Source organism: Budorcas taxicolor, chromosome 19 (genome assembly GCF_023091745.1).
Source record: "Budorcas taxicolor isolate Tak-1 chromosome 19, Takin1.1, whole genome shotgun sequence".
Taxonomy (NCBI): Eukaryota; Metazoa; Chordata; class Mammalia; order Artiodactyla; family Bovidae; genus Budorcas; species Budorcas taxicolor.
The window spans coordinates 27,211,443-27,239,051 of record NC_068928.1 but is presented as its reverse complement, the minus strand read 5'-3'; the positions used below and the strand labels follow the sequence as shown (position 1 = coordinate 27,239,051).

At 52.7% G+C, this 27,609-nt stretch overlaps 2 protein-coding genes across 3 annotated transcripts; both read right to left on the bottom strand.

The window, feature by feature from the left end:
- Positions 1-9,301: 9,301 nt before the first annotated feature.
- On the bottom strand, positions 9,302-13,175 carry EFNB3 (ephrin B3). The gene is made up of 5 exons (XM_052658502.1): positions 13,054-13,175; positions 10,612-10,904; positions 10,355-10,447; positions 10,140-10,244; positions 9,302-9,711 (listed from the first exon to the last, which is right to left on the bottom strand). Exons 1-5 carry the CDS (start codon positions 13,173-13,175, stop codon positions 9,302-9,304), a joined length of 1,023 nt encoding a protein of 340 aa, XP_052514462.1.
- A 2,133-nt stretch (positions 13,176-15,308) lies between these two features.
- Positions 15,309-27,174, bottom strand: WRAP53 (WD repeat containing antisense to TP53). 2 transcript variants are annotated; one of them, XM_052658230.1, is made up of 10 exons: positions 26,588-27,174; positions 26,338-26,436; positions 25,984-26,095; positions 17,749-17,837; positions 17,457-17,547; positions 17,217-17,349; positions 16,250-16,458; positions 15,947-16,050; positions 15,668-15,802; positions 15,309-15,555 (listed from the first exon to the last, which is right to left on the bottom strand). In XM_052658230.1, exons 1-10 carry the CDS (start codon positions 26,989-26,991, stop codon positions 15,309-15,311), a joined length of 1,623 nt encoding a protein of 540 aa, XP_052514190.1. In that variant the 5' UTR covers positions 26,992-27,174. The 2 variants fall into 2 exon arrangements, with proteins under 2 accessions (XP_052514190.1, XP_052514191.1); XM_052658231.1 differs by having other exon boundaries at positions 15,425-15,555; positions 15,668-15,822.
- Between the last annotated feature and the right edge of the window lie 435 nt (positions 27,175-27,609).

The window sequence follows — 27,609 nt, the reverse complement described above, 5'->3', positions numbered from 1 at the left end:
GGAAGCTAAAGATGAAGGCACAGGGAATTCCCTGGCATCCCAGTGGTTAGGACTCTGTATATCCACTGCAGGGGGCATGGGTTCCATCCCTAGTTGGGGAACTAAGATCCCGCCTGCCCCGAGGCATGGCCAAGAAATAAAAATAATAAAAATGATGGTATGGCAGACACCCACTAATGAGGATATAGGAACCCCTATCTCTGCCCAGAGGTGTGAGAACATAGATAACTAAGAAAAGATCTACCAGCTGAGGTGTGGCTGCACACACCCTCAATCACTCAGGGCCATGGTGAGTGAGCAAGGGCCCAGGGAAGAGAACACTGTCCTCAGGTTCCTTTTTTCCACACTCTCACTCACTGTGTCAAGTCACTAAGCAACCAAGATGATTTTCCTATGTATCTCCTTTCCTCCCATTTCCCCGCTGGAAGGAGGGGGGAAAATGTCCCTCCTACCCACACTAAAATCTGTGACCTCCTTAAACAAGGAAAAATCAGTAATTGCAATGTGTCTCTTTAGCTTTCCATTCCTGAGTGGTAGGAACCCTGTTCTGAGTGTACTGAAAGGTCTCTTAGCCTAGCTGGCTGTGTTTCTCTGTGCTGACCAATTAATGAAGACTAATATCATTCAATTTCGGATGCCTTGAAAACAGACTGGAAAAATGAAGGACAAAAGTCATCCAACACTGAACTTGGAATTGTGTCTGGGGGAGGAAGAAACGGGGTGATAAGAAGGCCCCAGGAATGTCTCTCTCAGAAAAGTGGGATGGTGGGAAGCAGGGCATCTCTGGCAGGCACCCAGGGCAATGTCTGACGGCGGGGTAGTCCCTCTTCACTCAGCTCCAGTCTGACAGACACCTGTGGCTTTTCTTCCTCCTCCCCACAGGCTGCCACAGGCATTGATCGTTATGAGTCTCAGACTTGAAGGATTTGTACTTTGCTCCAAGGAAAATCGTTCTATTAGGCCAACACATCAACAGAACCAACTACAGCGGTGCGGCTTCTGCCACCGGTCTCCAGAGAAGCGTCAGGCTGTGCTTCCCTGCCAGCGGCGGGAACTTAGGAACATTCCGCCGGCCAGGCTGGGAGCCCTCTCCCCTAGGGGCTCACCCCCGGATCCCACATCGTGGCCCAAGAAGGCGCTTTCTACTAGACTCGCTCTATTTCTCAGGAAATAAGGCAAGGGGCCGGCCCCCTCCTCCAACCACCAGTGGCTACCAGTGGGCAAACCTCCCCTCAAAGGCGCTTCCTCCCACAACTGTCACAACTGTCCCCGCTTCCTCATCTCAACTCCAGTTGGCCCTTCTTCTCCTCCGCCAACTGGCCCTTCCTCTCCCCTCCCCCCCAACTGCCCCTTCTTCCCCGTCCCTCCACAACTCCCCCTCGCACCCCCTCCCCACTGCCCCTTCTCCGCAGAGCTTCGCACTCTTCCTCTCCCCGCTTCCCGCTGCCCCCCAACACACACCTCACGATGCCGACCCTCTCCTCCCTAGACCGACCGACCGGTCACTCTAGCTAAGAAGTTGCCCCGCGTGACTTTCTCGGGCCAGCGCCTGCACGCGTCGCCTCGGCAACCCTGGGCGTGGGGCGGCGGGGGAGTGGCGGGGGCGCGAGCCTGCGGAACCAGCCTCCTCTGCGCAGACGCAGAGAAACCCCGGTCGCGGCTAACGGCCCGGCTTCGTCCGCGTCACCCAGGCGGGGACCCGGGGCAAGAAGGCTGGGAGGCAAAGGAAAGCCGCTAAATCTGGCAAGCTGGAGGGGCGTAGGGGGCCTGGTCTGGGAACGGGCTGGACGGACTGGAGCTGGAAACAACCCTTGGAAACAACTGAAAAGGCTGGGGGAACCCCAAGCTCCCGACCCCGCGCCGGGTCTGCGGGCTCCATCCCGGGCGAGTCCAGCAGATGGCGCCCGAGGTCCCGCCTGCGAGATTCACACGCGCCCTAGAAGGAGCTCCAGGATTTCGAGGCAGCCGTGGCTGCAGCTGAGTCCGGGGGAAAAACCGGGGCTGGAGCACCCCTGCCCTCCCGCTCGATCTCCCTTCTTAGTTCGGACTGGGGTCTAGGATCGCCGGGCAGCGCGGGGCGGGGGAGGGAAGGAAGAACGGAACTGGAATTTTTGGAATCTGAGGATTGACTTTAGAAAGCGTCGCTCGTTTTGGGGGAGACAGGAGGCGGGGACTCTCTGGGGAAGGTGACCGGGCCGGGGAGGGGCTCGGCTCTCCATAAGAACAAAGGCTGAGTCCTGGGGAAGAGGGAGGAGAGGAGTGTGAGAGGAGGGGCAGACCGCGGCCGATGCTAGGGGGCGCTGCAGGCCTGGACTGCCGGAAGAGGCGCCTGGAAGACTGAGCTGTACCTGGGGCGGTAGAAGCTTTAGGGAGGGCTGGGAGATGCAGGGAGGAAGCGAGTCAGGGGGATGGGAGGGCACCCTCCCTGCTTCCATCAATAGTGCCTAATTAAGACAAAGCCAGCAGCGAGCCCACTGATTACATTTCCATGAGGAGCTAAATTGATGACAATTTCTTTGCTGGATGAGGAGCGAAGCTGGCACCTCAGTTCCCCCTTTTCCTGGTTGATGTTCACACCTGACAGGTCTCATTATGCCAGTATTCTGGCAGGCGAGGAGTGGCAGTCCCTGGTACTCCTGAAGGGCCTGTGGATTAATCCACACCCGGACCCAGCTCTGACCTCACCATTCTACCTACCCCATTTTTATTTCCAGAATTGACAACCCCTACCCTTGGCATCCCCCGCCATTATCTTCAAAGTGGGTGTCTGGGCTCCCGCTCAGCCCACACTCATGTTGCTGAGGGCAAGGACTGAAGAAGAGGGGGGGTCCTGCTACACCCCACAACCAGCTGCACAGCAAGCAGGGCTACCCTGCTAACCAGTTAGGCAGTGGGTGGCGGAGAAGTGACGTGATTGGTCAGATCCCCCAGAGAGAAGTCCCAAAGGAGTGACGATTTGAGGGGAGGCATAAGATGGGGAGACTTATAAGCAGGGTTCATGGCTCCCTCAGGGAAAGGTTGTGTAGACTCCATTTCTTTCCTGACACCCCCCACACACACACACACAACCTTGGCTGTGCCTAGGGATCCCAGCCCCCTACATTATGCTAAACAGGTAATCAAACATCTCGCTTTGCTAATTACTGCTCAATCCGATTAAATGCTACTGAAGCTCATCAACAGAGGTGGAGGTAGGGGGAAGGGCTGAAGGTGGGGCAACCACATCTGTGATGGGGGTCTTGTCCCCAGGGGCTCTAGGAGACAGCTGAGAAACAGCCAGGGTAGCAAGACTCAATACCTGGCAGAGGAAATGGGCAGAAGAGTTGTACCACAATGCTTCAGGGTTTCCCTCCTCCCAGAACCTTCGTTACCCTCAGAACCCAGGCATCTGGCCATTCCCACAGCTCCACACACACACACCCCTGTCCCAGCTTTAATAAGTTCTGTTCTCTCACTGTCAATATTTGATTTCTCAGAGCCATCTCCACGGAGAGAGGGGGCTCTTCCCCTGCAGCCCCCCTACGTTGGCCCTTTTTTGCCCACCCCAGGCTCTTTGTGCCCCCAACCTTCTCTGAACTAGCTGATTTAATGAAATGATATTAAAGTCTTAAGCAACTCCAAAAGAATGGTTGTTATGGTGAACGGAGTGGGCAGGACGCCTGGGTCCCTGAGGGGAGCAAGGGCTGAGGAGGAGGGAGAGGGAGCCAGAAGCTAAGGTCTGGAGGCCCCAGTCCCCAAAGGGGAGCAGCAGATTTAGGGTAAGCTGGGGGCTGGCCCTCTGGATGACGGTAGGAAGCAGAGGATAAGTGCTGGGGGCTAGGACAAGGTGGGTAGTGGGAGGACATTTCTGGGGTCCACGTCTCAGCCTGCTGTCCAGGGCATCATCAGGGATGGAGAGGCCAGCTGGGAGCACAAAGCCTCTGTGCCAGCAGCCTCCCTGCTGACTACCCTGGGCCGGTCCCGTGAGAACCAGAACAAGATTCCTCTTCAGCCCTGGCTCATCCCTCCTCCCCTCCCCCATCCCGCCCCTCAACAGACCCCCACAGGTGATTTGTAGCTGATGCCCTCACAGCGGCGGTAGGTGGTCGCAGCCAGGAGGGAGTCTGTTCCATGACAGAGGGAGCTGAGAGTTTCCAGGAGAAGAGAGAACAGAGGCCAAGAGATGGGGAGCCAAGCACCACCCCCATCTCCCCCCACCCATCCCATCTCACTCCCCTGGGGACCCTGGCCCAGCCCCAGTCCCCTTGGGGTGGTGGGAATGCAAGGACATTTGGCTGAGCTGATTGATGAGGGCGGAGGCAGCCACTGGGCACTGAGGCTGCTGTTTGCTGAGCACACAGCTTCCTCCCCACTCACCAGCTGCCGCTCCCCACCCCCCCAAGGCTGCTCAATCTACCCACCCCCCCCCCCCACCCACCACCACCATCACCACCAGCCACTGGGATTGGAGGGAACCCATGCCTGAGTTTTTGATGGAAGGAAGTGGGAGAGCCAGGCCAGAAAGGGCTTTGATCCTTCTGGGACCCAGGGACCTGGTCCCCTCAAAACTCCCTTCAGTATTCCACCTTCCCTGCTACCTTTTAGACATCTCTCCAGTGCTAAATTTTCCCCCCCATTTAGTCTGCATCCTTCTCTCTACCCTCACCCAGCTTCTTCAACCCATCTCAGCCAACCCCCTGCCTCCAAACCAGCCTGCCACATTTCTCCCAGCCTGCCTACAGATCCTGAAAGGACTCTCTAGGGAAGGGAATGCCCCATGTTCATGATTCCCTTTAGAAAGCTCCGTTTTTCATTCTAACTAAATTTCCAGTTGTGGTGTCAATCATCCTCCATCAGAAATTCCCACTGCAACCCTTTGCTCTATTCTCCTTTTCTTAAAACCCTCAACACTGACCACATACACAAACATAAACACCTCAACTTAATTTATATCCTGCTTCTGTTTGGAAGGATAGAAAAATCTGAGCTTCCATCTGCAGCAGAGCCCCCAGGGCAGCCTCCATCCTATGCTGGGTGAGGGCTTTACCTTCTGTGGTCCCCAGCTCTCTCAGATCCTTTACTTCCACTCTGCCTGCCTGCTTTGAACTCTGTCCCAGCAGCCCAAAATCTCAGGACATCATCCCTGCCCTCCCAGAGTATAAAATCTAGTTGAGGAAAACACAACTCACATCTGCACAAGAAACAAAGGGGACAACATAGAAGACCAGGTTAGCTCAGCTTCCTAAGTGTGGATTCTTCCTTAGTCATTTGCTGCCCTGCAGGCTGAGGCTGGGGAAGGACAGGACACATCTAGAACATGTGTGTGGCTGTGATGTATTCCTTGCTATTTCCAAGCCCGCCTAGATTTCCCCTCTGTGCTTTGCACTTTCTGTTCCCTCTTTCTGCTCTGCCCTTCCCATAGTGTCTGCCTTCCTTATGTGCATGCTAAGTTGCTTCAGTTGTGTCAGACTCTTTGCGACACTATGGACTGTAGCCCACCAGTCTCCTCTGTCCATGGGATTCTCCAGGCATGAATACTGGACTCGGTTGCCATGCCCTCTTCCAGGGGATCTTCCTGAACCAGGGATCAAACCCATATCTCCTGCATTGGCAGGCGGGTTCTTTGCCAGTAGCGCTACTTGGGAAGCCTGCCTGCCTTCCTTGCCTGCCTTCCTTACTCCTCATTATTCAAGGTCTTGAGCAAATGTCCCTCTTCAGAGAGACCTTTCTAACCTGAAGCATCTCCCTGATACCCTCCACCCTCTGCATCCCCTTGCTGTTTTGTTTATATCACTTATCACTACCAGAAATTTTATTATGTTGTCCCGCCAAAATGTGAACTTCATGAAAGCAGAGACTGCCTTATTCACCTCATACTATTAGTGCCTGATATAGTACCTGGAACCAAGTAGACATTTAATATGATGCTGAGCGAATGAATGAATAAATGAATGTTTTCCTGCCCCTCTTCTTTCTGTTATGGCTGTTATCCTGGGAGTGTGTTTGTGTATTTGTACTTAGAAAGCAAATAGGATGGCATGTGTTGTTCTGTATGAAGTCACCTGAGCTTTCAAATGTCATAGCTCAAAACATACACAAGTCACCACACATGTGGAAGGCTGTAGGTCTTGTGTTGTCAGTGTTGCAGGAGGGAGAGTCCATAGATGCCAGTGCTCTGAGGGGGTGTATCCCAGGGTATTGCAGGGACTGCAGAATGCGCTGTTCCTCTCCCCAGCTGTGCATCTGTCCCCAGGTGTCTTCCTGTCTCTCAGCATGTTGTGATGTCTCGGCTGCTTTGGTGAGATGTTTGTCTGTCACGGAGACTGTTTATCTCCACTGCTTTTCCTCTCTTCTCTTCACCTGTTCCTCTGGATATATGTGTAGGGGGAGTCTTCCTTGGCTCTCTTGCCCCCTCTCACACACAAGCCCTGCCCCAGTCATGGACCCCTCCCTCCTTCACCGGGCCCTGTTGCTGGGCTCTGGGTTGCCATAGTGACAGTTGCCAAGTCCCTGAGGCTGATAGCCAGCGATGGGGCTGTCGGCTCCATCCACGCGGGAGGCTGAGGGGGGCTTCCCATTGTGTGGAGAAGGGGATGTTGCCATGACAACCAACCCCCACTAAGGGGCAGGGACCAGCCCTTCCACACCCACCTCCAGCCTCCCCACCTCAGGCAAGCTCCAGTGCAGGCTTAGAAGGCAGGAGTAGATTCCAGACAGCCCAGCACCTGGCCTTCCAGTTTTCAACTCCCCTCCTATAGCACCTGCACCTCTTGGGACCCAGGCATCTTGCTCAGACAGGGGGAGGGGCAGGGGTCTCACCGGATAGAGGTGGGCTAGGAGGACCCCTTGACCTCCAGGCAGATGGGAGACAGTGGGAGGGGACCTAAAGTCAGGGAGGGGCGGGCAGGGCAGAGGTTGTGACCCCCGCCGACTGGCTCCAGCGATGCTCCTGACGGCTGCTTTTGTGACTGGAGAATGGGGCTGAGTCTAGGGGGCTGGGCACCCAAGTTTTATGGGGAGAAGAGCCTGGGTTATGGGTACACAGGGAGCCAGGGGATAGGCAGCTTGATGCCTGGGTCCCTGAGTCTTCTGGACATACAAGTGCCTTGGGTCAGGGTAGGAGAGTATAAATTGAACACGTGAACATGTTTTTTCCACTTTGTTTCTGAGACTTGCTTTGAGTCTGGTACTTTGGTTTAACAACAGAAACTTAGGCTTTCCCCCATGTGTGAATGTATATTCAGACATCCCCAATAGGATATATTGGCAACTCCCACTCCCACCTGGGTTTTTCTTTCCCTCCATTGGAAGTGGCTGCCTTCCTCAGCCATCTCACCCACCTCCTTAACCCATCCCATCCCCTTCCCCCAGCATATCATGCATTATCCACCTCAATGATCCCACCAAACCCTCTCCCTACTCCTTGGTTTCATGCAATCCAACCCTCAGCTGGAAAGTCATTCTAACCACCAGTTCCCCATCCCAATTCATGTCCAAACATTTTCCAGCCTTCTTGTCAACTTTTCAAGTTTTTTATTCTTTTTTTTTTTTTTTTTTTGGTTTTTGTTGTTCAAATTTCCCTTTTACAGTAAAACTATTGAGGTGATGGCCATATACCGCCACCTCCCCCATGGCAATATCAACTTCCTGTTCTCTGGAAGGAGTGATTAGAAAAATCAGGAAGGAGCTGAGAACTACAGCACCAGAGAGATGACTTCTGGTGGACAAAGCAACCATTTGGCTGGTGAGTGAGGTGGCTGATGTGGTGCCCAAGGGCAGCTCTGATCTAATGGAAATGAGCTGGGAGGAAACTGAGGCAACATCCAATTAATTGTGCACTAGAGGGCTGGAAGAGGTATCAGCTGGTCACTATGAATAGAGTGGCTGTTGCTAAGGACCACCATCAGCTAAACCAGTCAGTAGGCCACCATTTTGGTCACTAAGAAGGGAGCTGTGTTGAGTTTGAAGGCAGTAGGATACGGAGGATATGATAAACAAGACAGCCATCTCGGTTACTGGGGACAACACATGGGTTCTTGGGGTCACCCTGTTGGGTAACAGGGACTATACTGGGATATGGAAAGGGAAAAACAAGACAAATTGAGCCTGCCACAGCAGATGGCAGTCACCTTAGCTGTCCTAAAAGCAGCACAGAGAACAGGGGAAGAGGGATCCTGGCACGAGCCACTGAATACTAGGAAGACCCTCCTCAGTCCACTTGACCTTTAGAGTTAAGTTCCAGCTTCCTCCTGAAATGGAAAGTTCTTCCTGCCCCCCCTCCCTTCTCCACAGAGTATGAACCATCCACATCCCCCCACCCCCCAGACTAAGCCACTTCCGGTTCCAGCCAGATCACTTCCTATTTCAGAAGTGCTACTTCCTGTCCTGGATGAAGGCACTTCCAGTTCCTGCTGCACTGCTTCTGCCACTTCCCAGGCCACTTCTGTCCAGGCCTGGTCACTTCTTGTCTGGAGCAAGTCACTTCCTGTCCCAAGTGGCCCATTCAGCATCAGACCAAGTCCATAAGTGTCCCGACTGGTTCATAGCTTGCTATTGGCCACTGGACAAAACAGCATATTTCTTCTCATGGTAGCTGTCTTGACCCAACCACCCCAAATGGCTGGAGTACGTATGTAGAGGCCTGGGGCAGGGCAGAGGAGGAGTCCTGCTGCCCATGCCCTGAGCTGGGGTGGAATGCCAGAGCCTTCCCCATAAGGCCCCCATTTTTGGCAGACTAAGGGGAGCGGTTGGTAAGAGAAGTCAGAAGAGGGAGCTGAGAGGAGAAATGCCTTGATGCCCCAACCCTGGAGATGGGAGGGGCACAGGATAAGAAGCCAAGAGGGTAAGTAAAAGGAGATACAGGGAGGAGGATGCTAGGGAAGAGGAACAGACCTAGAGACAGAGGAGAGAGAAAGAAAATAAAAGAGAGGGAGAAGAGAAAAACAGTGAGAGGCAGAAAGAGGAGAAGTACCAACCAAAAGACAGACTGTTCCCACCCCAAGCTCTCAGTGGGTGAGGGGAACAAGGATCTCTGGGTCATGATTAGAGGAGGAGGCTGAATCTCTGGCCCCTCCTCAGGGGAATAGGACCCAGAAACACAGAGACAGAAGGGCACACACAGCCAACCAGAGGGCAGGCGATAGTTGGGTGGATGTCTCAGGGAATCCTAAAAGTGGAGGAGAGGCAAGAGCCAGGAGGAGCAGAGGAGCTGATGGGGTAAAGGGGGCCAAGGAGATGCTAGAGGTGTCCCTCAAACCATGAATTAAATTGGAGGAGCACCCCACAAAGGGCTGGATCCAGGAGAGCCAGGTCGGAGGAGCCCTCATACCTTGTAGTAGATGTTTGGGGGACTCTGGGGGGGCCCATCCTGCACGATGTACACAGGATGCCCATAGTCACCACTCACCTTCTCATAGTGGGGACAGAAGGGGGGGTCTGCAGCCCCACCACCCCGCAGAGCTATGCCTAGCTCCCCAGGCTCAGTCTCTCTAGGTCCCATCCCGCCTCCACCCCCCAGGCCCAGGGACCCTCCCCTCCCGAAGGAGCCAGGACCAGGGTGGCGACTCTCCGAAGGCTTGGCCCGCCGTCTCCGCCAACACATGGCACCCCCAGCCCCTGCCACGCCCAGCAAGAGCAGCGCCAGCCCCCCTGCTGCCCCGGCCACTGCGGGCATGCTGGGAGGGGGCAGGGGGCCTTCAGCACCCCGGGAGGTTGCATTGCTGGTGGGGTCACCTGGCAGGGAAGGGGTGAAGGAGGAAAGAGGGGGAGGGGCTGAAGGAGCCACCTGGGCATCTGGACACCTAGCCTTGGGGGTTCCCATGGGCTTCCCCAGTAGTGCTCAGGCCCTTTGGGGACCCCAAGCCCTTCCCCTCCCCACCAAGCCCCATTCCGAATCCAGGTGTGTCCAGCCCTTCAACCCGTGCCAGGCAGTCCTCCCCCCTTCTCTGACAGCGCTGATTGAAGCACTGACTTGGCTAATTAGTTCTAATTGAGTCTTTTCCTCATTTGGCTTCCATTCCCGTCCCACCCTCCCATCCTCTCTTCTCCTCTTTCCTGTATCATTGCCCCCAAAACTGCAGAGGGAGAAGGTGGCGGCAGGGCAGCTAGGGTCCGAGAGCAGAGGATGAGGGAAGGCAGGAGCCTGGACCCGTGGTTCCTACCTGCAGTGCTCTCTTTCCCAGGCTCCAGGCTGTGGGCTGCCCCTCGGTCTCTTTCCATGGGCATTTCAGACACAGGTTTTCGGGGGGCAGCCCCTCCTCGGGGACCTGGAGATAGGGAAGACCTGAGAGAGGGGCTGAGACAACAGCCCCCTGACCATGAAGATACTGCCCCAGCCTCCTCCAGCCCTTAGCAGGTGTGCCCCAGCCCCGCTTACTTTGTCCCACTCGGAGAAGCACCTTCATGCCTCTGGTGAGGCACACACCTCCCTGCAAGCTCTCCAGGCCTTCCCGGGTTCCATCCGACGTGGCTGGAAGAGAACCAGAGGGAGAAGTTGGCACTCAGAGCTACCCCTATTCCATCTCCACTCCTGGCCCCAACACCATCCGAGGTGGCTCCAAGGGTCCCTTCCCTTATCTGCCCTCAATCCCAGGGGTACCTTCCCACTAGACCCTGCCCTCTGCCCAGCAGTACCAATTATGTAGTAATCGTGGTGTGAGCGGAACTCGTGGCCCCAGAGGTTAGGGCTATACTCCTGGAACTTGATGGTGAAGCGGAGATCCAGATCTGGCCGGTCACAAGTGAGGAGGAGGTTTGGGGCAGGGGGTGCCTCGCAGCGCCGGCCCTGGGCACCCCCTACCAGATACAGCTTGTAGAACTCGTAATTAGGAGAGGAGTGGGGACCCGGAGGGCGGGCCCGGGGGCAGAGCAGATCTAGCCGGTCCCCGATCTGAGGGTAGAGAACGTAACCACCCTCTGCCTGGAACCTGTGGGGAGGAGGGTGAGGTGGACAAGGATGAGAGGTGTCAGAGGTCTGGTCCCCAAGCTTTGCCTTCCTCACCCCTCACCCCTGCAGGACAGCCTTTGTCTGAGTGGGGAGTCTGTTCTGACAGCGCGGGCACTAAGGGCTCTGGAAGCTCACATGGGGAAGCAGCAGGAGGCCCGGCTCAGAGGTCTCCTGCCCCTTGGTGTGCCCAAATGCACTCTTCAGCCCGCCCTCACCACATGCACACTGCCATCTCTCGCTCCATCACCAGCCCTGTTGCCATGGCAACAGGATGCCAGTTACCAAGGAGCTGGCCTCTCTGGAACCACACAGCCCACCCTCCCAGGTGATTTCACTATTCCATGGCAGTCAACGATGGGGGCAGAGCCTCCCCTCCCCCAGGCCACCACTGAATTTCAGGGATTTCAGGGCAGAGGGGGCAGGATGGGAGAAGAGTGTGGAGGGTGATCCAGTGACCCAAGTTTGCCAGGCAATGTGACAGGAGGCAAACCTGGCAATGGCCCTAAATGGGGCTAACGGGAACCAGGGTCTGTGGGCCAGCTGCCCCAGACTTTACCCTGCTCAGCACCCATCTTCCCCCAGATCCCGCACTTCCTAGGGAAAGTGACCTATTGCTTCGGAATGGAAAGAGCTGACTATTCTACCCACAGCTGACACAAGCCCATGTCTCCCTTGGCCCCAGTGGCCACTAGCCTAACCTGCCAACAACTGCGGCCCCTCCCTGTGCATGAACGGCAGAGAGGGTCTCCGAACTTGGTCACAGGGGACTGCTGCTGGTATCTTCCCAGTCTCCCTCCCATCCAACATCCCAAAGAGCCCCCAGAACACTCTAACTCCCTTTTCTCAACTCTATCAGAATAAGCCTAACATATCCTCACACTGCAGTTGATATTTCAGCTGCATGTGGGAGCTGATGGGTAGGAGACTGAGAGAGGAAAAGATATTTGAGATTAGACCCCAAGAGAAAGGGGAGGGAGGTGGCCAGGCCAGGGAAATGTGACAGAGGCCAAAGAACAATGACCCTTGTTCTTCTTCAATGAGCTTATAATGTGTTCAAATACCTTACCTCTAATCTTCATAAAGGCTGTAAGGACTGAGGATACAAACTTGGAAAGGTTAAGTGACTTGCCCAAGGCCACACGGCCAAAGCCACAGTGCTAGGATTAAGACTTAGAAGGTTTTGAGCTCCAAAGCATGACCTCTTCCCATGGCCTCATACAGCCTCCCCAGGTAACTAGGAAGTTTTCAAGACCAAGAATTCTTTTGCTCATGGGGAATGGGATCTGCATGGAGTCAAGGGATCCGGAGGACCTCCCAAGGGTTCTGCCCTACTCTGTGTGGCTTGAAGTTTCATCTGACCCCTGGCCTTTCTTCAGAGCAAAGGAAGTATGCCACGGGACAGAGGTCTGATGGAAGAGGTTGCAGCAGAGATGGGGGAAGGGGCAACCAAGTCCTTAAGACTCCAGATGTAAGAGAGAACATGGGGGCTTTAAGGGGCTCCAGACTTCTTCCAGTGAGAAATCCCCAGGCCAGGAAGGGAGTAAAATCTGCTTGGGAGATTGTTCCACCAGGGGCTCACTGACCCTCTGTGGGCACGAGTGGGGAGACGGATGAGTGAAGAAGAGTCAAACAGGCATGGGCGAGTTGTCCCTGAAACCCCAACCTGAGCCCCTCCCCTCGCATCTCCACCACTGAGTCCCTTCTGGGGAAGGAGGCACCCCCCTTTCCTCTCAGCGCCTCAGCAGCACCTACTCAGCTGCTCTCCTGAGAGCTGACATTAAACAGGCTCCGTCTAAGCCCAGCCCCTGACACCACTCAAGTCTCCCACAAACCCAAATAACCGCTCCCCGGCCCCCCGGGTTACCCAGGAACTCCCAAATCCTTGCCCCTTGGGGGTCTCTCAAACTCTTGACACATGGCTATCACCACCCACATCCAGCTCTGTGTGCCACTCGCGAATCTGGCTCCCAAGATCACCTCTGTCTGGTTACCCATCAGCTCACATCCACACACCAGCACCCTCCCTCCAGCCTCCTCCCAGCTCAGAGAACCCAGCCCCTCAAAGTCCCCAAAGCTTCCAAGCTTCCTGCCCAGGAGGTGTGGGGTCTCCCCAGCCCGGCGCCGCTCACCTCTTGTTTGCCGAATTCCAGTAGACAGGCTCCAGGCTGAGCCCAGACACCAGCCCCAAAACCCCGAGCAGCAGCAGAGCCCCGACTCGCACGCCCCCCGGCCCAGAATGGGGGGCCCCCATGACCCCGCCAAGGCCCGGGGGGCGGGGCACCAACTCCCCCAAAGTCGCTCACCCCCGGGGGGTGACTGCCTTGGCCGCCCGGGCTATTCTGCCCCGGCCGCCCGGGTGGCCGATGCCCCCAGCTCCCACGCGGACCCGCTTCCTGCTCCGCCTGTGACCCCGCTCCGGAGCGCTCAGCCCACAGGAGCCCTTCCAGGGGCGGTCTGCAGGCGCCCTATGCCCCCGGCCCACGCGCCGGCACCCCGGGATCGGCGAGCGGGCCTAAGTAGGGGACTGGGGGAGCCGGGGGCCGGGCGGGGGCGGCATGGGGCGCCAGGGGAGGGAGCGGGGAATGGGGCGCCGAGCCGGAGCCCCAGCCTCGCTGGGATTGAGGGCAGCGGGCTAAGGGAGGAAACCAGTCCCGAGCCCAGGAGGGGGGAGTTAAAGGAGAGGCGGGGAGGGGGAAAGGATGGCGGAGGGAAAAACCGGAGCTGGAGCCCGAGTCGGAGCGGGCGGCAGGATCGCAGCCCACGTCCCCCACCCCCCTCACCTCGCGCACCTCCCGCCCGCCCAGCTGTCTCACCCCGCGCCCCGCCTTGCTCCCCTGCGCGGTCTCTCACGCCCCCTTTGTCTCTGCTACTCTCGGCCTCTGGCTTAGTTTCTGCCCACCTCCCCTCCTGCCCTGGGATCGCCAGGACGGCTGGAATCTTCCGCTCTCTCAAATCCAGAAAGGCTCTCTCGCCCTCTACATCCCGAGGAACCCAGCCCCTTTCCCTCCCGCAGCCTCCTCCTCCCCCATCCCAAAACGTCGCCGCTGCTCTTGGGAGGTCTGGAGAGCATAATAATAACCTTGAAGGCTCCGCACTTTACGGGAGCGAGCAGAGTGGCTCGTCTAGACTACCTGTGTGAGGTGGGAGGGGCAGAGCTGAAGGATCCCCATTGCAGTGATGAAGAAACTGAGGCTCGGGGAGGCCCTGTGACTTGCCCAAGGTCACACCGAGAATCTGGGATGAAGCTGAAACCAAACCCAGGCTGCCGAACTCCCAGTCCCGGGGTCCCTTGTCACAGCCTCCCCGACCCTTCACTGCTACCTGGGCGTTGATGAAAGGCAAGAGATTAGGGGGGAAACGCGGGCCCTTCTTAGATGGTTGTGGGGAGAAACGGGTCTGGAGAGGAAAGGCAAAACCTGCAACCCCAAACCCGCCTTCAGCCGGAAGGGCTGTTTCCAATTATCCTGGGGGAAGGGAGGAGGCTTTGCCTTTTTGGGTGTAAGAGCCCCGGCTTTCAGCACCTCTGGGCAGAGGTGACATTCCTCACTCCTCTCCAGTCGTCACAGGCGTCCCGTTCTCCCCTCAGACTGGGAGTCCACAATCAAACCCTCTGCTGACAGTCTCTCTTCAGAGACCCCTTCTCGGTGTCTGGTAAGGTGTGTGTGGAGGGGAAGCGGAGAGCCACTGCTTGAAATAACAACCACCACCCCAACCAAAGACAGAGCAGATAAATGGAGAAACCAGACGAGTGACAGCTGCTGAAAGACTCGCCCTTGCCCTGCGTCAAACGGGAATACAGAATGTGACGTCTGTGGTTTTCGGCACCTTTACTCCTTCATGTGTGCCCTTGACTCCGGCTACTCAGTCACCTGCCTCTCGGGGAGTCCAGGGAAGGGGAGGCGGTCCTCTGGCTCTCCTTCCCCCAGAGCTGACTAACGGTCCCTCTGCTGCCGAATGATGGTAAATAGTGTCGAGCGGGAGAGAGCGGGTGACTCGTCTGTCACCGTCTGCAGTCTAACACAGTCACACCCAACAGTCTGACACACAGCTCCTGCCACTCCTGCTCAGCCACATTCACCCTGACCCCTGCCGCCCCCACCTTGGGAGTGAGATTTCAAACAGGTTTCCCCTCTTCAGTTTACCAAGTTGCCTAGCAACCCGCCAGTCAATGGCATGAGGCCCCACCCCCCACTGGCTTGACTTCACACCAAGCTTCGCAGCCCCATTGGTTCCCGCCTAGTCCCACCTCTCAACCCTGGTTTCAGGAATATTATGCCAGTCCCCACTGCTGTACTCCGGAGCCCACTGGTACCCCTCCCAGCCTCATCTCCATCATCTGCCTCCCCAAAGAGACACAAAGACTCTAGTATCATATAAAATCTTTTTATGTAAACTCACCCCCACCCCCCTCTGTCCCTCCCTGTCCCATCTCCTCCTGGTGGGCATCTGAGATGCTGGTGTCTGGGCCTCCCCCACACCACCAGAGCTGAAGCTGACATTCCAGGTGCACGTGGCGCATCGAGAGGAGAGGAAGGTCCACTTCCTCCTCCCCCTCATCCTCACTCTCCGTGGGCTCCGGAAACACACGCTGCCCGGAGGCGGTTGCCAGCAGAGGCAGGCTAGGGTGCAGACTATAGGGAGAGATGGGTGGCGCTGGTCAGTTCCCTGAGCCAGGATGCCCACTCGCTCAGGTTTACCTCCCTCCCAAACCGAGCCCCCAAATGTGCAAAATTGACTCGTGACCTCACGCCATTGGTGCAGTCCTTCTGGGGCTGGAAACTCAGCACTGGCTCCAGCTTGCTCTCAAGCCCCACCCCGCCGGTGTCCCACACAGAGACAGCCCCGTTAGTGTTGCCGCTGACGAGGAACTGCCCGGTCCTGGAGGAGAGAGGAGAGGCCTGCCGACATGGAGTCATCACCCAGGGCAGGAACCCTTCACCGTCAAGGGCTGGGATCCCGCAGTTGGGCTCTGGCATCCCAGGGGCATCAAGGCCCCAGCAGAGAGGAGTGCCAGTCACTCACGGGTCCAGATCAAAGTAGATACGCTGATTGGTGGTCACCTCGCGGCTCAGGGACCACAGTGGGTGCCCAAGCTGCCGAAGATCCCAGCACAGAAGCTCAGCATCCTGTGAACAAAAAACAGGAGCCTAGAATCCACCCTCCACTCCCCTGCCTCCAAGACACGTCTGCTTCCCTCCAGGGTTATAAGCACTCCTTTAGCTGGGTTGACTTTTTTCCCCCATGCCCATCTCCCAACACAGCAGACTACATCCCCACTCCTGCCTTCTACCCACTTGTTTTGGAACCTCAGAATATGATCCCTACCTTGCGGGCTCCAGAGAAGAAGCGATTGCCATCGGGGTGAAAGCAGAGGTGCGTGATGCCCCCTTGGTGCCCTCCCAGCAAGGCAAGAGGGGAGCCATCTTCCCAGGTGTACAGGCCCAGGGAGCGGCCATAGGAGCCACAGGCGTAGAGGGGCTGGGTTGGGCTGAAGGCTATGCAGGAAATGATGCCACTCTGGCCCTGCCTTTTTGCTAGAAGGGGAAGGAACAACGTGGGGGAGAGGGCAAGAGTACCCAACATTAACCAGGCTAATCAGAGGTGTACCTCTGTCTCCTGTCCCAGAGCCCAGGTGCTGGACTCAGTGTCCCCTACACCCCATTTGTTTTCAGCAGGATGAAAACTGATGCTCCCTAAATCCTTCTATCCCCTTCAAAGGACCGAAAGATGCAAGCCCCACTTTCTTCCCTCTCAAATCTCAATTTTTCTTTTTTAAAAAAAATTCCATCTTATTTGTTTCCCCACCCCAATACCTAATAAGCATTCAATTACTGCTTTTGTATTTTCCTTTGGCTGCACCACAAGACATGCAGGATCTTAGTTCCCTGACTGGGATCAAACCTGTGCCCCCTGCAGTGGAAGTGCAGTCTTAACCCCTGGACTGCCAGGGAAGTCCCCTCAATTTTTCCTTGGAAGGGTCAGAAAGCTGAGACTTATAGGCAAACGCAATCAGCTTCTCCAGTTTCTTGGAAAAACTAAGACTCTGGGAACCAAGAGGTAAAGAACCAACAGGGGAGGGGCTCAGGAGTGAACCAACTCTTGACTAGAGTTTGATCTTAGGAAAGTTTTATCCCCTCCGTGAGTCTGCTTTCTCCTCTATCTACTGGGTACAACCTCCCAGGGCTGTGAGGGTAACAACCCCTCAACCCCCTACCTCCGCACATGACCACAGGGCCCCTCTGCTCTTGGCTGGGCCCCTTTCTCTCCTCCCTTGGAGGTGCAGACTGCTTACCAAACGTGGTTCGGACCTCGCAGTCTCGGCCGGGCCGGGATGTGGAGAAGACACGCACAGTCCGGTTAAAGCCACAGAAGAGCTGGGAGCCATCCGGGGAGAAGCAGAGCGAGTGGGCTGCTGTCAGCTCATCCTGGGGGAAGGGAAGGGCTGGAAACAGGCCTGGCGCACAGCCTCTTCCTTCTCCAGGAAGGAGAGCTAGGCCAGGGCAAGCCCTGGGGCTAGGCAGAGAGTCCCTACCAGGTGATTGTAGGAGCGAAAGGAAGCCCGGAGCTCTCCGGTGAAGGCATCCCAGATGTGAATTGGGTTCTCCCGGCTGCTGCTGGCCACGCTGAGAGAGACATGGACACCGAGGCCCCGGTGCTGTCAAAGGAAGGGGAGGAAGCCAACTGACCGGCCCTCTCAGCTCACATCTGAAGGTCAAAGCAAGCTTCCCTCCTCCTGAGACCCCCACAGCCCCTGGCTGTCTCTCAGCAGAGGGTCCCCTTAAAACGGGGGTGGGGAGGGAAAGCAGTCAAAAGACATCACTTACTAGGAGGTGTCTGGCTGAGCTGAAGACATCAGAGAATACCAGCAGTAGTCATAGATGGTGTCGCCTTCCACCATTCGAAGGACAGGGGCCTAGACAGAGATGCGGAGATGCCTGGGTCACTGGTAGGACAAGGAGGCCCACTCGGACCTGGAGCAGGTTTATGGCAGCGGGAGACGCTCTGTGGGCACTTAACCAGGCAGGGGAAGGCACATCAGGCAAATACAAGAACAAGATCTTGATCTTCCAATTCAAGGCTAGCTCAGACTTTCACATCAGACTTGGGCCACTAAATGCCATACAGATTTATCCTTTTGCTTTGTCAACACTTAGAGAGAGAAACAAATAACACCCCAACCCAGAGACAAAGAACCAGCCAATGATGCAAATACCCACCAAGCCACCTACCAGGTGCCATTGGATCCTTTACAAAAGTTATCGACCAGTTCAAACAAGCAAAGAAGTATTAAAACAAAGCCAAACCAAACCCTGTGAGGCCTCCACTCAGCTTAAGAAACAAAATGTTTTACCAAACAGTTAAAAACCTCTTCCCAGTGAAATCCTCCTTCAGAGGGAAACACTATTCTGAATTTATCATTCTTGTATATTTTTTTAGGAATATATTCATAGAGGAAAGACAATATATAGCATGGTCTTGCTTGCCTTTAAACTTAATATGAATGGTACCAAGCTGTATGCGTCCCATCGTGATTATGAGATTTATGGTGACAAACTTAGCTTGAATTCACGCATTTTCCCTGCTTCACAGCACTCCATTCACGCATCGTTCTCTATTGACAGTCACTGATGTTTTTCCAGTTTCTGGCAAGTGCACTTTAACAATCTGGTACACATGTGGGAGGGATTCTCTGCAGTTTCTGCTACCGAGGGAAACCACTGGGCTCCACAGTATGTGCTCTGCCAACTCTACGAGATTGTGTCACTTTTTTTTTCCAAAAGTGCTCATCCCAATTTATTCTCCCCGCAGCGGCATGTAGGAGCACCCATTGCTCTGCCTCCTCTTGCTGTTGCCAGACTCCCATATTTTTCTCAATTTGAAGGCTGTGAAATGGTATTTCATTACAATATAAACTGGCATCTCTCATTACCAATGAAGACACTTTTCCTTCTAAGTGCACCTTCTCATAGTTTTTGCTCAGTTTTCTCCTTGGTTGTTGTCTTTGACTTACTGACTTGAAGGAAATCTTCACATCAGCAGGATATGAGTCCTTTGTCCCTTACTTGCTGGCCCTTGGGGTGATGTCACCCAGCTGTGACTGCAGGTCCACATCTCCACTCTTAACCCTTGCATCTGACTGCCTGGAGGAAAGTTCCATTAGGGCATCGCACAGGCTCCTCAACTCAGTTCAGCCGGGACAAGACCCAGCCTCTGGCTGCCTCTGAATCTGCTGCTCCTCCTGGGCTCTGCACCCGGTTCTCAAGGCTGAAGTCTGAGCACCCTGACTACTACTCTCTTCACGCCCTTTCCTCTCCTGGTCCAATCCAAGGCCAGAGCTTGCCAACTCCACCTCCTAGGTTCACTTGAACATGTCTCCTTACCTCTGATTCCATGTGTAGCCACTACCTTCTTGCCAGCGTTTCTACACATGCCCTGGCCTCCCTCCTCCCCATACTCTAACCTGCCACTCAATTTTCCATTCTTCAGCCACACTGAGGCCCTGGACTCATGTACCGCATCATTCTCCTGCTCAAAGCATTGCAATGCTTCTCCATAACCCTCAGTATAAAACCCAATCTTCTAGGAAGACTTCCCTTACCAGGTATCTACCCCACACCCACCTCTCCAGGCTCATCCCTCACCCCTGCCTTCTTTCCTGTAACATCTCCACACCCCACCATCCTGATTCCCAGCTCTGAGAAAATGCCAACTCACTGCATTCCTGGGCTGCAGGCTTTCACACACACTAGACTCCAAGTCTGGAACAGCCTTCCCTCATTTCCCCCAACAAGTCTTCCTGGTCAAATCCTAGCCATCCTTTGGGTCTCTCAGATACTTCTCCCCATGGGAAGCCTCCTCCTGAACCACGTTCCAAATGCCTTCTGTGTCTCCACTCTGCAAAAGGCAGGAATCATGTCTGTCTTACTTACCACTGCTTCCCCAACACCTACTGAGGAATCAGCACAATCAGCAGTCAAATGTTTTAATGGGAAAATGGAAACAGAAGACTGTCCCAATAACATAAGGCCCAAAATAATAACACCTTGAATTAAAACAGAGTGAACTGGATAAATTAGAAAGATCAGGTGGACTTGATGGGATTTGGTAATTAATTGGATGTGGGGGTTAGGAGAGGGCGATTAAAGGATGAGACCCTGGTTTCTGGTTTGGATACCTAAGGTCACCAAGATGGTACAAAGATGTGGCATGCAGAAGAGAGCTGAGGTGCCAAGGTACTCAGCAAGTTAGGGAGAATCAGACAGCCTAAGCCACAAAGGAACAGTTTTTACAAAGCAGAAAAGCAACTGTCTAGATATAGCATTTGAGAATGAGGACACCCCCTCCCCAACCTGAGATATGTAGGACACAGAGGTTGCACAGTCTCCCCTAGAGAAGGTACAGGAAAGGGAAGGCCTCAGGCAAGAGCCACAGGGTAGGCAGAGTATTCAGGGAAGAGGCGGGGACATAGAAATAGGAGTTCCAGAAAGCTCTGTGAAAAGGTAGAAAAAGGAGGAGAGGAGTTGGGAAACTGTGTTGAGAAGAAGCAGTACACAGATGCACAAAAATACCCCCAAACCGTCCCCCACTTTCCCCACCTAAATAAATGTTATCCATTTCCATACCAAAGTTTCAGACGTTAAAAACGAAAATACCATGCCTCAAGGCCAAAACACCAAAACATGAAACAGAAACAATAATGCCACAAATTAAATACAGACTTAAAAAAGAAAATAGCTAATGAGTGAGGTTGTGATAGAACTGGTATACTCATATTGCCAACACCAGTAATAATAATAAAAAGAATAAACAGCATAAAAAGCTTTTGAAAACAAATTGATTATTGGTATTACAAGACATAAAAAATATACTGATACTCTCCGACCTAGGGTATTTCTTATAAAACTTCTCTGTTTCTCTGAAGAATCTCCATCAAAACACATGGAGATGTTCACTGAAAAATAATTCATGATATAAAAAATCCTGAAAACAATCCAAAAGTCCAAAACAAAGGAAGAGTTAAGAAAACTATCATTGGAGAAGGAAATGGCAACCCACTCCAGTATTCTTGCCTGGAGAATCCCATAGACAGAGGAGCCTGGCAGGCTACAGTCCATGGGGTTGCAAGAGTCAGACACGACTTAGTACACTGTCTCACCCCAGAGATCCTGCCGCATATACCACAAAAACCAAACATCCCCCAGTGACCGTGGCCCCACTGTTCCAATCACTCCCAGGTAGGAATTCAGGCACATGTCCACAGAGGTCACAGACAACATACATACGCTTCTGTTATGTCCCATATATGACCCTTTCATGTCCCAAGGAAGACATTTTCTTTTAGAGATTTTCATTTAGTGTATCTTTTAAAAATCTTGTGTTAAACTTGTCTCCATCTTTTTCTTGGGTAAGGACAACACAGAAATGGCCCTTTTGTGTCTGTGATATTGCCATTCACAGCTTTTCTTGATAGGCCTAGTACAGTCTTGAGAACAGGGTTGCTGTATGCTGAATGTCAGATGGTAGCTCTTAGCTTTGCCTATCTTAGGTAGTTATGCTGTGCATTTTTTATTGGTGTACCATGTTTGATTTGCCCCTAATACCTTTGAAGTTTTTCTGAGAAATGAAATAACACAACATGAACTTTTATTGTCCAGCTTCTGCATCCATACATAACTACTGGAAAAACCATAGCTTTGACTACACAAATCTTTGTAGGCAAAGTAATGTCTCTGGTTTTTAATACACTGTCTGGGTTTGTCTTTGGTACTATTGTATTGGTGTACCATGTTTGATTTGCCCCTAATACCTTTGAAGTTTTTCTGAGAAATGAAATAACACAACATGAACTTACTAAAATACATTTTAAGCCTTTAAAAAAAAAGAAAACTATCATAAGCATTCAATGCAATATCACAAACCATTAAGCATGATAACCACAAAGACTGGAGCACCACAAAAAACATTTATGATATGACTGTTAAAAGTAATAGTGTACAAAACCATCTACCATAGTATTACAACCACATAGAAAGCTTCAGTATTTGGACAGAGCTTAGGAAGAATGACAATGACAGAAAACCAAAGACAAACCCAGACAGTGTATTAAAAACCAGAGACATTACTTTGCCTACAAAGATTTGTGTAGTCAAAGCTATGGTTTTTCCAGTAGTTATGTATGCAGAAGCTGGACAATAAAAAAGGCTGAGCACCAAAGAACTAAGGCCTTTGAACTGTGGTGTTGAAGAAGACTCTTAACAGTCCCTTAACAGTAAGGAGATCAAACAAGTCAATCCTAAGGGAAATCAACCCTAAATATTTATTGGAAGGACTGATGCTGAAGCTGAAGCTCTTAATATGGTGGCTACCTGATACAAAGAGCTGACTCACTGGAAAAGACTCTGGTGCTGGGAAAGATTGAGGGCAGGAGGAAAAGGGGACAACAGAGGATGAGATGGTTGGATGGCATCACCAACTCAATGGACATGAGTTTGAGCAAATTCCAGGAGATGGTGAAGGACAGGGAAGCCTGGCGTGCTGCAGTCCATGGGAGTGCAAAGAGTTGGACACTGACTGAGCGACTGAACAATAACAACTAGAAAAAAAGAATAAAAACATAAAGGGCTGAATTTTGTAGAGTGGTAGAAAACAATGACTTTTCCCCCTTTGTACCATTTTCATTCCTCTAAAACAAGTGTGTGCAATAAATGTTCGATCTCTCACATTTCCAGCCTCCTCTAACTATCCCTGCTCCTGAACTCTTTCAGGCTGGCTGCACCATGCCCATCTGGTCCTGGTTTCTGGACACCATTGGTTTCTATTCCAGGAACCAGGGCGAGGTGTGCCTTACAGCTTGCACAAAGAACCCCCATGTCTGCAGTCTCCGAGCTCACAGAGATGCAGGATAGGCAAGCGTTCAGGACCATCCCTGGAACAGGGCACCTTTCTTTCACAAGACCTGCACTCCCACTGACCTACAGGCATAGCATGTAGACTGTGCTCAATGAATATTTGTTGAATGAATCAGTCAATGAAAGAATGAATAAAAACGCCCAACATCCTGGCCTCTGCCATTCCTTGACTTCCTCAGCACCCACGGCCACCACTTCCACTCTGGACCAGCTGCCCACACCCACAACTGATTCATCACCACAATCTCTGGCCATCATCTCCAACCCATCCAGGGACACCCCACCAGTCTAGTAGTTAGGACTCCATGCTTTCACTGCCAAGGGAGGGCCTGGGTTGGGGAAAAAAAAAAAGAACATCCAACCCATTCGGCTCCCTGAATTTCTACCACAATAACTGTTCAGCTTCATCAGAAACCCATTTACAACCCTTTTCCTTATCCACCTTACATGCTGGTCAACCATGACAGGGGTACCCTGGCAGACACTCTCGAAACACCCCTGGTCTTTCTCTCCTGGCAAACCCCAGCCAGATCTCCTATTCCTCCTAGACCATGCTTGCACTTAACTAACACCAAGGACTACTAGTGTGTACTGAACACCGACTACATGCCAGGCACTATTTTAAGCACTTTACCCTAAGTCTTTTACTTCTCACCACAGCTCTATGAAGTGGGTGCTATTATTACCATCCTTATTTTACAAACAGAGAAACTATAGTCAACTTACTGAGGAAAGATGCACAACCATGCTAACTGGTCTCACTTTCAATGAAGGATAACAAATTTCTAGCGGGGACTGAGCAAAGAAGAATAGTGCTGGGCTTCCCTTGTGGCTCAGCTGGTAAAATATCCGCCTGCAATGCGGGAGACCTGGGTTCGATCCCTGGGTTCGGAAGATCCCCTGGAGAAGGGAAAGGCTACCCACTCCAGTATTCTGGCCTGGAGAATTCCATGGACTGTATAGTCTGTGGGGTCCCAAAGACTGAGTAGACACAACTGAGTGGGGAAAAAAAAAAGAAAAGAGCAATGCTACTCTACACCAAGCATTCCTTGGTGGTTTTGATTTTCTACTCCCCGGGGAATGATCATTTCACACCTTCTGCTGTCTCCCCACAGCCCCCTCCCTTCAGCTGATAGCCTCCCGTTATGCTTCCCTGAGAAGCCAAGAGACTGAGACACCCAAATCTTTCCAAGACCAAACAACTGCCTCTGAACACACCCTTTGCCCTTCTTCCCACGGTGAGCAAGGATGCTGCGCCTGTCAAAGTCTAGTCCTTCAGTGCGCTCTGGATCCTGTCTTCTCCCAGTCACGCACAGGCTCTGTCACACACAGCCCTCTCTTACAGTAGTGATTCCTCCCTCTCTACTGGCTATTCCTGACCTCACAGAAGCATCTTGTTAACCTTTCTTTAACCCCACATTCCCTCCGGTCACCATTCCATTTCTCAGCTCCCTTTCACAGGGCAACACTTTCAAAGAATCTTCTCTTCCATCCCCCCACGATCGGCTTCTGCCTCCAACATTTCTCTGAAAGTGCTTTTCTTAAAGTCATTAACGTTTTCTACGGTCATTTTCTAAATCTGCCCTCACTCTCAACATGGCTAGACATGATCAGAATCATTAGACGTGATTTTGGCCTCCACTTTTCTAACTTCTCCTGTACCCATCTCCATGTGCCGTAGCGCTCCATCTGCTTGAGCCTTCTTCTCCATCCTCAATTCCAAGATACCATCGACATGCTCTCCCACTTTCAACGTATATCCCCAGCACCCTTCTCCAAGTCCCTCCTTAGATTTACATTTCACATTTAAAGTATCTAAAAATCCTTACCTCTGTCTCAACAGTTCTTCATATCCTCTGAGTAAACTGTATCCCTATCCACCCAATTGACTTCCAAGTCCTAAGAAATATACTTCAAAACCACCCACCTCTATCTCTCCTGATACCACACCAGCACAAGCCAACATCATTTTTTACCTAGACTGTGGGATACACATCCAGATGAATTTCCACTCTTGCCCACTTACAATCCATTCTCTAGATTTCAGCCATCATTTCACTCCTCTCTTTTAATCTCTCCCACGGCTTCCTCAAAACACTCCAAATGCCCTACCCACAAGATGTGGCTGCCAGACACCTTGCCATCTTCACCACGCTTTCCCCCTCACTGGCCTTGGTCCAGGCGTACTGGCTTGCTTTCTGTTGCTTGAACACACAAGGCTCTTTCCCAGCTCTAGGTCTTTGTATAATAGCATTTTTGCCTTTTCTTGGAAAACTTCACATGACTGATCTCGTCATCCTTCAGATATCAGCTCAAATGCCCCTTCTTCAGAGAGCCCCTCCCCTGACCTTTTTTTTAATCTAAAGCAGCATCCTCGGGACTTCCCCAGTGGTCCAGTGGCTAAAACTCTGAGCTCCCAATGCAGGGGGCCTGGGTTCAATCCCTGGTCAGGAAACTAAATCCAACACGCCACATTTAAAAGACCCTGCGTGCCACAACTAAGACCTGGCACAGCCAAATAAATAAATAAAGTTTAAATAAATAAATAGGTAAATAAAATGGATCGAACCTGGGTCTCCCGCATTGTAGGCAGATGCTTTACCATCTGAGCCACCAGGGAAGTCCTAAATAAAATGACACTATTAAAAAATACAAATAGGTAGAAATAAAGCGGCATCCTCTAGTTAGTCTCTCTTTGTTCTGTTTATTTCCTTCATAGCATTTATTCATTTCCTTCACAGACTTATTATTATCTGTAAAGAACGTCATTGTTTATTGGTTTACACATTTGTTGTCTGTCTCCCACACAAAAAAGCAAACCAGCTCTTTGTCTCATTCATCACTTTACCCCAGTACCAAACACAGTAAGTGACTACTGGTGGTCATTCAACACATCTCTGTAAGTCAATTAAAAACCACAGTGAGAAAGCCACTACTCTTACAGGAAACACATATTCCTAACTAAAGGACAAACATCTTTTTAAGTGACTTCAGAATTCAGGGTAGAAATATTACTTGTGGAAACTCATGGCGAAGAAGTGTCCTGCCTGAGAACAGGAAACATGTGGACTGTTCTTTCTCCATCTACAGGAAGGCCTTGAATGTGCAATGTCTGATAAGCGGCACTTAACTCTTAGCCCCTGCCCTTACCATTTCTGCATATTCCAGTTGCTCCCCTTCATTGTACAGCTCTGGGGGCAGGTTATAAATCCGCAGAATATTATCAGCACTATTGGTCAAGATGCAGGAACCATCAGGGGCCCTAGGAGGATGAAAGAGTTAGAAAGCTGGACAGACCTAGATTTTCCAAGTGCAGGGCTAGGGCTGAGCTGACCTCTGGGATAGGTAAACACCCCTAGGACCTTGAGGAGAGAAGACACACAACCCTAAACGCAACTGAAGATCCTTCTCACACCATGGTAGATCCTTCTCCCAGATAACTGGGCTGTTTTAAGGTGGAAACCCTGGGCGTGGTTTTCTCGCTGCCCTATAATCCTTACTTACCACTTACAGCCTTTCAAGAAGTTTTCAGGTTGGGTGATGAACTCTGACCAAGAACCACTGAGAAACCGAGGTACCTGGGAGAAGTTGTAGTTCCAAATGCTGTAAGGAAGATGGGGGGTAGACAACAAACCTGGGTCGCCAAAGCGAAGTGGAAATGAGCCTGGAGAAATGGGGCTGAGGACTGGCCTATGAGATTACCTCACTCTCCCAATCTCCTCAGACTCCTGAGCCAACTGCTAGCACCACTTACGTGTATCCCTCATCCTCTGGACTGAGTTCTTCAGACACACCTTCCACGTCTTCTCCGGGCCCCAACTCTGGCCTGTTTGTTTCTTCTGCAGGAAGGCTCACATTTTCAGAAAGTTCTTTCTCCTCGACTCGACTGCTCAACTCACTAGGAGGACCAAACCCTGTTTCCAGGGGAGTGGAGAGTGAAGCTGGGACCCCTTCCTCCAGCTCCTGGGACAGAGCTAAGCCAGCCATGGGATCTGAGGACACCTGGGGCAGATCATCCCCATCGCGTGGCGGCGGCATCAGTTCAGGGTCCGTATTTTTATCCATCGGGGAAGCCTGATGAGAGAGACGGGCTGGAGCTGGGGCCTGGTCTGAAGGAAGGCAGTCTGGAGCTACTGGTGGAGCCTCCGGCGTCTTCATACTGCAGAGGAAGCGCGGCAGACATCAGCCGCGGCCAGGCAGCCCTCTTCCCGTCGACTACCAGGGGCCGGGCCCGCGGAGCAGCCGAGACCGCTTCAAAGTTCGCAGGGATTGGGATGCAGAACCGGAAAAATGCTCCAGTGTATTCCTCCTCCCTGGAGGGGGCACAAGGCCCAGCGAATAAACAGCGTTCCTAAGCCTAGTCGGTAGCTACGTGCCACCAGTTCTCGCGGGATTTGGGTCCACCTTTCCATTGGACCTCCGCATCCCTGATCAGACTTCGCGCGCAACCCAAGGGAGGGGAGGGGTAGGAATGTAACAGGTCACGGGTTCCCATCAAGCCCTGGGGCCCTGGGAAGTTTGAAGTGGCTGCTGGGAGCTGTAGTCCGAAAGCTTCCGCCTCGACGGGAAGTGCTTGAGCTCCCCCTGCGGTCTTCGGCGATCGTTCTTAAAGCACCTACTCTCCTCTCCAACCGGCAGAGGGCGCCAGCGCTGTATTAGATGTTACAGGTTTTGCGCCTCTTTTGCATCTTATTAGCTAAATTTTTCAGACCTCAGTCTCTTTTCATTCAATAAATATTTATTATTGAACTCTTACTTGCTACCCAGTACTGTAAT